This window comes from Amborella trichopoda, chromosome 7 (assembly GCF_054954075.1).
Source record: "Amborella trichopoda isolate Santa Cruz 75 chromosome 7, AtrichopodaSantaCruz75HAP2 v2.0, whole genome shotgun sequence".
Taxonomy (NCBI): Eukaryota; Viridiplantae; Streptophyta; class Magnoliopsida; order Amborellales; family Amborellaceae; genus Amborella; species Amborella trichopoda.
The window spans coordinates 38,607,340-38,617,203 of record NC_142342.1 but is presented as its reverse complement, the minus strand read 5'-3'; the positions used below and the strand labels follow the sequence as shown (position 1 = coordinate 38,617,203).

Genomic DNA, 9,864 nt, shown 5'->3' with positions numbered 1-9,864 from the left:
TCTAAGAAGGGGTACATGAATATAAACAAATAAAATATTGAGATCAATTTTTAAATTCAACAAAATGCAAGGACATTCAAAGTAAATTTCTATATTTTGTCATATTAAATTTCTATATTTTGTCATATTAGACTTGTGGTTTGTATAAAGTTGAGGCTCTAAACCATTAAAATACGGTGCACCTTTAAATAGTATCGAAACATGTTATTTCATTATCATAAACCTTTTTGATAGCCTAAAAATTATTTTCATCTCTAATTATAAGATTCAAATTTTCAAAAATAGGGTAGATGGAACACGAACACTTAAAAATCTTAGAAATTTTAGGGTCTAGATAATACAATACAAGATGTGTAAGCTTTCTCATTTACAATTCCAAACATGATTACTAAATGACTCCCCAGTTTATGTTTATAATTCTTGAATCCTAACCTAACCACAAGAACAGTAATGTAAATATGCAGAACAGGAAGCATTATCCTTTAGAACTCATTTGTATCTCTCGAAGAACCTTACGCGCCCATCGTTTCTTATCATCCAAGCCTGCTAAATGAACCATAAAATCTCCTTCGGAGTATGAACCTGCAAATTCAAGAATGAGGTAATGTTAAATACATGATAATCCATGAAATTTATAGTGACAAAATGGGATAACACATAGTTAATTTTCACTGTTGCAAATCCATTCAAAAATTAAGTAAATGAAGTATGTGTATAGTAGATCAATCTGTATGTATTTAAGTTACAGTTCATAAAAAATAAAAAAACAACACATATGTATAGATGATGCTTACCTTGCCAAGTAGTTTTAGGGGAAGTAATAAGTCTGAAAGCTGTTTTCCATGAAGGAAACCAAGGGTAAGAGTTAAACAAGCATTGCATTTTAGACACTCTAACATGTTTTTGTAGCTCTTGGGGAGATAAGTGGCTTATGAGATGCTTTAAAGCATCATTGTCACCACTCTTCGTAGATCCGAATTTCCGGATGAACTCTTTCTGATTCCACCATGTGTCTAGAAACTCTTGGCTCCAATTTGAGTTTCGCACAAAAAAAATCCCTGAAAGAAAGATATTATATAAGTACGTTTTCGTTCCATATAACGACCATAATATTTGATTTTTCAAATATGGTCCTTTGGCCTTATGCTTCGGAACGAACTTGACTGTCACTTTCGTTAATTATTTTTACAAAAGTGTTATAAAAATTGCTTGAGCTTACTCAGAATCGTTAGGTGGGTGGGGAACACCGGAATGACCCGATTTTCCTATTTTTTTCATTTAACATTTCTATGTATTTGTACAACAATCATACTTGAGAATCGCTCAAGTCGGACTGGATGAAACAAAAGTAGAGAGCTTTTGAACCAAAATTTCCAACCTACTATTGAGGTCCTTTAACCCTAGGTCAAACTTGAAACATAAAGCAACCCAACCTCTAGGGCATGCTAGTCGTTTGTTAGCAGTCTCCTGACAACTTTGTGTGCCTAGCTTATGCTACTGTCGTCTTGTAAAAAGCTGTACAATCACACAAGATGCGAGTTTTCAGATACATAACCAAAATGCCACAATGCTCACACCATGTTTGACCTTTCATGGGTGAGGTTTGGCTAAGGTGTCAACCTTATACTATTGAACTAAGGTACAACTCAAAACTATGCCGGAAATGCAATTTTGGTGCTGCGTAGTCCTACGAGGATATGAAAATTTATTGTTACCCCCAATTATGAAATTTATAAGTTCCAAAAATGAGCATGATCATGCAGATCTGTGAACATTTGAAAATCTTGAAAATAGAGGGTCCAGATAGTGTGTTAGAAGATGAATTATTTGTAGGACAAAAATCACCCTTTTTTTTTTCATATCTTATGAATCTCGAGATTGAGATGATCGATTTATGGGCTTTACAACCTTCTAAATGGATTTTTTTGGGTGCACCCTTTTTATACAGTATAAAGTTGACACCTTATATAAACTTTTCCCAAATTTTCATTCATGGGCGGGTTAATCATCAGTAAGAGTCATGTGCTCAAAGAGAGATGTCCCATTTTTTGCTTTGTCTTTATCAAGAGAGATAACTGGTGGGTTTTTTAGCCCCGCATGGCATATTGACGAAAAGGAATACTTTCTTCTACTATGGTCCAAGAACGAAGCCAAAGAAAGGCTATTGTAAAACACATGAATCATGTGATGCCATGATGATCATAAAGCTCCTCTCTTTTGCACACAGTTTGTACAGGCAAGATGGGAATCACCTTCATCCAAAATACAAAATAAACCATCACTAACCCTAATCATTTGACATCCAAAATAACTTACTATGTAGAGGAAGAATATTGCCGAGATCGGTAAGGGGTACAACATAACTTACTATGTAGAGGAAAGAATATTGCCGAGATCGGTAAGGGATCTAGTCTAAGATTAGCAAAAGGTATAGCCAAACCTGTTGGACTAGTTCTTCAAAAATAAAAGAAAGAACAAAAATCCTTATCTTTAATATATTACCAAAAAAAATTTCAACTATGTATAGCCAATTCAACTAGGCAAAACTTATTACTCTGACCAACGAAAATGAATTTTCTTTTAGACCAAGTTGCTCAAGGCATTACTCAACATGCCAACCAATCAGACCACCATTCTCAAAAACTATGGAAAGAGCCGCTCACGTTTAAATTCCATCTTGTTTAGGCCTAATGGTGGCTAACTTCTAAGCCAACATGGACATCGCCTTATGAAATCATCATAAAGCATGAAGGTTTTTATTTCTCAATTGTAGGATTCAAACTTGAGATGTTGTGTAGCATATCATCAACACGCTACCAAATCAAGATAATAGGATTCGTCTAGTACTAGTCTTATACTAACATTTCTACAACAAAAAACTGGCCAACTTATGAGTCAAAAATTGACCTCATAAACATCATCATCATCCGAGATTTATCTCAACCATTTAGGATCGACTAGAGATTCTTGTCTATCAAGATCTATGTAACATAGGTTCAGAATTCATGATAAGATATTGTAAAATTTTCAACTCACTACCTGCCCAATACAACCTACCTCCTTTACCCAAGCTTGAAACGCGTTAACAGAAAGCTTAAGATCCTTGCCTTTATTGGACTAGAGTTACTTAATGGTAAAGAAACAAAGCGTATTAGATCATGGGTTCAAATCTTGACTTACCCGACTTGAAAGAATAGAGATGATGGCACACAAAAAAAATTCAATTAGCACAGTCACTTTATTGTTTATTGTGTCATCCAAGGGGCATGACTTGTTTAACAGGTAAAGTTGAAACTAGCATGTTATAAAGGACACGGTTTCTATGATTCCATGTAGAAATGGATCATCTCTTAAAAATGTATTTCCCAGGCGGATTTTTGGACTTAATTTTTAAAGACAAGTAATATCTAATACGGAGATCATCAATATGAAAAAAATAATAACAATAATAACAACAATCTATTAAAAAAACATTTGAACCATTAGTTTCAATTGTTTCAAGATGGATGCTTTATACTTTAGGTTACAAATTGTAGAAATGCGATCCAACCCTCATGAAATAATTTTCCTATTATAAGATACAATAATACGTGTAGAACACTCAACAAATTATGAGAATCTGTACACTTTTTAGAGCTGGCAAAAAGGCACGCCATGCCCGGCTGTGAGCCGGGCCTGCTTATAGCCACCCCGGGTCTAAAAGGGGCTCAGTCAGGCCCTAAAAAGAAAAGGTAAATACAGGGTCGGCCCAGTCCCAGCCAAGCAGGGCTTGCCCTGTGGCCTAGGTAAAGGTGGCACAATTCTCGAGCGACGTGTAGTGGCCGGGGCCTAGTTTTTCCGGCTGTGCCTAGCAAACCAGGCCCAGTCCCAACCCTACTCAGCCATTCAGAGGACCCATGGGCCGATGTTGTCGAGCCCATGGCCATCAACCCAAGCTTAAACCGAAATTTCCAAATTTGAATATTCAAAAGAAATTAACAAAACAATAAAATGACACCTTTTTTTTTTTTTTGTGCATAAAATTGACCTAAAATTTTGAGAAATGGAGCCCCACCTTTCCCTTTCGTCCTTTCTAGTTAGAGAAAACCATTAATCTCGAAAACTCCAACCGAAGTTTCTTTTTTTTTTCCCCGATAATTTTGTGCGAGAGTTCTTAGGAAAATGACGTTTAGGACGAAATTTTGGCAAGCCGAAAACATTAATCCACAATTTCAAATAAACAAATCAGGTTATACCTGCGTTTACACCCGTTGCATCCTTTGTGAGGATTAAATCAGGCCACTCCTGCACCTCTGAATCCCCTATCACAGAATACAAAACCTGCTCCTGGATGTTAATAATTAAATTAGTAATTAATGAAAAGAAAATAAAAAAGAAATGACAATAAATAATAATATAAATAAATAAATGGAGTAGTGGAGAAATCTTACTAGAGAAACATTTGAATTGGTTATCAGAGAGTCCTGAAACAAATAGCATGAGTATCAAAACCTCCTTAAGTTGAGTTGATTGTTGGGCTTAGAAAAAAGACACTAAGTAGAAAGCATAAGAACCAGTCCATATATTATTAAAAATGGAAGCTGCAACCTTAAAAGTGGTTGACAGGCTTGATGGGTTTTAGAGAAGAGCAATTAAAAAGCAACAGTTTGAATTTTAAAGTTTAAAAGACGTTGATGGGCTTTAGAGAAGAGCCATTAAAAAGCAACAATTTGAATTGTAGAGTTTAAAAGAGGTTAATGGGCTTGATGGGTTTTAGAGAAGAACCATTAAAAAGCAACAGTTTGAATTTTAAAGTTTAAAAGAGGTTGATGGGCTTGATGGGTTTTAGAGAAGAGCAATTAAAAAGCAACAGTTGATTAAATTTTAAAGTTTACAAGAACTATTTTATAAAAGAACCATTAGGAAACACCACAGCCCCTATTCAATTTATGAAAATGAAAATTGTGAGTTTGTATTAAAAACTGGAAATGAAGATGTTTAGCTTCATTAGAATAAGTTATAGAAAATCACAGGTCACAATCAGTTATTAAAAGGCACACAAGTTCTGAAAAAGAGCAGTGAGAAGTAAGAAACAAATCTTGTGCTGTTGCACAAAACCAGAACTTCAAGAACCTCCCTTAATCTACCCAAATATAAACTGGGTTTTGTGATATTTACTGCATCGTTCCAGAAAATCCAGTCATAGTTGTGAAGATGGGCTTTTACAGCGAGAATTTTACTCCAGCTTGGTGGCCTGCTTCTGTCGATCATTTCGCTGCAATCACTGAAATCATACCCAAACTTCTCTGCATAACTTTCCTTATTTGGCAAAACCATCGCCATTAAACCTTCAAAAGACCTAAAGCCATTTCTCTTGGATTCATCAGAGCTACTAACCATGGCGATTCTCGAAGTAGGGAAAAACCCACCTGCAATTGGCCTTAAGCACTGTCTTCCAAGGACGTTTGCTCTATGAAAAATCACTTTGAAACCAAATAAAAGAGAGAAAAGAAGCAGAGTGGAAGAGAAGACAACAAACCAGAGCCTATGGCTGGAAAACCAGAAACCACTATTGGGTTTCGAAGACCGGTTTCCCGGTGGCCCCTGAGTTTTGGGCATTGACTGTGTTCGATTGAATAGAGTTTTCTCAGAGAAAGAAGTGCCATTTTTGGTTTGATAGGCGAGGTTTTATAAGCCTGGTTCTTGGGTTTGGGGCCTAAATATTGTGAAGAGTGTCTTTCTTGTGAAATGAAATTTTCAATCCGTTTAATATTATCGGCTTTTGAGGTTGGTTTCTTCTTTGACCTTTAAATTTTTTGGAAAGTATCCCAATATTCTTTAATTTTAAGGATAATATCTCCACCTACGTTTTAAAAACGGGCCACAAAAATCATTTTACATCTTTTAAGTTCTTAGATTAATTTTACTCTTTTTAATCATATTTTTTAATCCAAATGAATTATAGAATGATAACTCTTTTTAAATCCATCCTATCTGTCTTCACATGCACTTTTCAAACTTCTTTCTCTTTTTCTCTCTCCAAGCCCTTTCTCTTTCCATACTACCTCTTTCTCTAAAATAAGTTTATTAGATGCATGACCTCCACCTCCTCTTCTCTCTCCTCTCTAATTGTCTAGAAAGTGCATAGGATCACTGTATCATCATTGTCATTGATCTCTCTCTAAAAAAAAATTTCATAAAATCACTATACCACCATTGCCATTGATCTCCTCTCTAAAACAAATTGCATAAAATCCCTATACCACCATTGCCATTAATTTTTCTCATTGATCTCCCTCTCTAAAAAAAAAAAAAGTAAAGTGCATAAAATCACTATACCGCCATTGCCATTGATCTCCTCTCTAAAACAAAGTGCATAAAATCACTATACCACCATTGGCATTGATCTCCTCTCTAAAACAAAGTGCATAAAATCACTATACCACCATTGCCATTGATTTCTCTCATTGATCTCCCTCTCTAAAAAAAAAAAAGTAAAGTGCATAAAATCACTATACCGCCATTGCCATTGATCTCCTCTCTAAAACAAAGTACATAAAATCACTATACCACCATTGCCATTAATTTCTCTCATTGATCTCCCTCTCTAAACAAAAAGTAAAGTGCATAAAATCACTATGCCACCATTGCCATTAATTTCCCTCATTGATCTCCCTCTCTAAAAAAAAAAAAAAAAAAGTAAAGTATATAAAATCACTATACTACCATTGCCATTATTTTCTCTCATTGATCTCCCTCTCTAAAATTAGAGAAAGGATGTGTTCAGAAAATGTCGTCATTCTAAAAAAAATTTGGGTTAGAAAAATAAGATTAATGATAGTAAAGTTAGTCTAAGAGGTTAAACGACATAAAACATAGGATTTTTATGGCCAAGATTTGTTTTTAAACCGTTGATGTATGGAGATATGAAACTTAAAAATAGAGGATATGGAGATATTTTTCCTAAATTTTTTTTTAAAATATAAAATGTTCTATTTTAAAAAAAGTTGCCTCTCGGTTTGAAGACATCCTTGGATTGAATTTTAAGTTTTTTCTTTAGTAGGGTACTTAGCTTAAAGCTTGGGGCATTGCCCTACTTACGAAAAAACTAAAAAAAAATTAAAATTTAGATCGAGGATTCTATTCTCAGATTAAAAAGAAATTTTAAAAATGCTAAAAAAAAAAAAAAATTTTGACCGACCTTCGTTGTAATTTCTACCTATAAACAGAGCATTTCGTATTTTAGAAAAAAACTTAGGATCCTTATATAAATCACTTTTCTTCTTTTATTTATGGGGATTATATACAATCAGATCACTTATCTTTGTTACAATGACGTCACAATTATTTATAGCCATTTAATGTGAAATCAGAAAGCTTGGATGTGCCATAATGTTAAAAAAAAAATTGAAGTTTGTGTTTGGTCAATGAAAAAGATGCAACCATCCAATTTCACAACCAATGATCTAAATTAATTGTGAATACGTCATACCAAAAATAAATGATCGTATTGTATACTTTCTTTTTTTTATGTGGTCCTGAAGAATTTGAATATTAAGCACACAAGGAATCTAACTGGGTTTTGGCTTGATTTGATTGTTACATCTGGTGAGAATCATTTTACACTCTAGTTGGACTTTTTTATGCTTTTACCCAAATACTCTATGAGAAAAAATGACCAGCACGAAATTTCAAAGTTCAAGATTCCTTTCTTGTTTCCCACGAGAAATAACGTGAAGTTTTATAATCATTATCAATTGATTGAATATTATTATTAGGATGGATAAAGTTTGCATAAGGTGGCAATTTAAAGTTGTAGAATTAAGGTGCATCCCAAAGGAATGTTTTTTAAGAAACTTCCTAATTGATTATCTCAAGATGTATGGAAATTTTATAATTAAAAATAAAAATAGTTTTTAAAATTATTCTATTTTTTTTTACTTATGATAAATTTTGGAGCCACGTTTTGCTTGATTATTTACAATTTACAACCTCATGCAAACCACATCATATATATATATATATATATATATATATATATATATATATATATATATATATATATATATATTACAAACTATTGATCGACGAAATGTTTATTTTTCTTTAATGGAGCATACTAACGTTTGCGGCTATTAGATATTCTTTTCTCTCTCATAAGGGCAAATGGCTTATATGACAAGCCATGGACTTTAGGCCACCTTTCGAGAAGGTTGAAAGTTTTTGGTGAAAATGTCATTTGCGGGGTAGACCTTCTGCTTCACTATGCTGATTTAATGCTTTTTTTATTTTTATTTTTTAAGGTAATTCATTGGGACGATGGGCCTTACCCGTTTTTTCAAAAGTTTATACCCCCAAGCTCTAAACAATCAAATTAGAAGGCATTTCAAAAACTTCACTAGAAAATGTTGTTTTGATGTCCAAACATCTTTAAATTGATAATCTTGACATCAAGATGTATGGACATGAAAACATAAATAAATAAATTTTAAATTTTAAAAATAATATATTTTATAGTACAATTTTAGATCATAATTTTTTAAGATTTTTAAGTTTCATATATCTGCTTAATCAACACTATTTTTAAACTTTAAACATTATAATTAAAAATAAAAATATATTTTAAAGTTATTACAAAGATTTATGAAATGCAAACTACATTTCCCAACAAAAGGTGTACTTTACTTTGTTTAGAGCATCCACTCTATACAAAAGGCACTCTTTTTCAAGTGGTTTAGAAGTTAATGATGGGGTGATGTCGGTAGCAATGTAAAACGCAGCATGGGGATGTTCCCCAGGCCCATCCCACATTTAATGCTTTTAAAATGAAAAAAAAAGAAGAAAATAATCTATCCTACAAAAAAAAATATAAAAGGATTGTGCTTTCATGGGAGCTGTACTATATATTTAGTCCCTCGGGCAAAATGCTCCTTTTGGAGTACTTCTTCAGTCCCAAATATTGAAATCCAGCTAATTATTACCATATGAACAATTTCAAAAACTTTTGATGTGGAGATCTTAGTTATCATCCTCCAAATTGGAGACCCCATGTTCAACATATGATTTATTTTTCTTTTAGGCATGCAGAGCACATCTTTTAAATTCTTTTTGTTTTCTTGAAGATTGAAGAAGCTACAACCCAAAAATAGGATTCCTAAAACTACTGCTTTGAGTGGTACAAGATGGAATCAATGAATAGTATACTCCTTCTCTAGCACCAAATCTCTGATTTTGTTGACATATAAAATATATTTTTGGGTTTTGCTCCTGTGAAGGCTCTAGGGGCCAGGTGGTCAAGGGGCATAAAAACAGAGCCACGTGGCTTTGTACACTTTGTCTTTTTGGTAACTTCAAAACGGAACAAGCATTAGAACAAAAAGTAAGATAAAGCTCAAAATTCCTACCATTTCGTAAAGTGTTATTTTGTTCAAAAATAAAGTTTTAACAAATAGTCCAAAGGCCGTTAACGGGACAATTTTAGAGGTGTACCCAATGGTTTAAAAAGCGGATCGATGATCCGGATCGGGTACCTCAAATCAATTTGGATTGGCGAATCGGTGATCCAAATGGAGAATCAACTGAATCAGTCATATTAAAACTTCAAAAAAATCTGAAAAAATTATTACTCCATTAAGAATTTTCATTTATTTGTATGAATATGCGAATATTGATATGTTCTTTCCCTGCATGAACTACTATTTGCCATTTAATTTACATCACACGGATAAACATAGAATTATCATGGAATAAGTATATTAACATACATGGACTACAATAAAGCATACAATTAGTAACATACGATCTAAAAATAAAATGATAGACGACGTCGTTTTTCTTCTCGGTAACGCTGGTTATTTGTTGTTGTTTGTTATTGCAAAAATACCT

The 9,864-nt window shown here is 33.3% G+C and overlaps 1 protein-coding gene across 4 annotated transcripts; it reads right to left on the bottom strand.

Annotated features, from left to right (window-relative positions):
• Positions 1-293: 293 nt before the first annotated feature.
• LOC18422963 (putative alpha-1,2-galactosyltransferase C1289.13c) lies at positions 294-5,785 on the bottom strand. 4 transcript variants are annotated; one of them, XM_006827457.4, is made up of 6 exons: positions 5,519-5,739; positions 5,158-5,408; positions 4,431-4,463; positions 4,236-4,326; positions 795-1,058; positions 294-582 (listed from the first exon to the last, which is right to left on the bottom strand). In XM_006827457.4, the coding sequence occupies exons 1-6, from the start codon at positions 5,643-5,645 to the stop codon at positions 476-478; spliced, it is 873 nt and encodes a 290-aa protein (XP_006827520.2). In that variant the 5' UTR covers positions 5,646-5,739; the 3' UTR covers positions 294-475. The 4 variants fall into 4 exon arrangements, with proteins under 4 accessions (XP_006827520.2, XP_020524667.1, XP_088728836.1 ...); XM_020669008.2 differs by having other exon boundaries at positions 5,158-5,785; XM_088872710.1 differs by having other exon boundaries at positions 4,236-4,320; positions 5,158-5,663.
• Between the last annotated feature and the right edge of the window lie 4,079 nt (positions 5,786-9,864).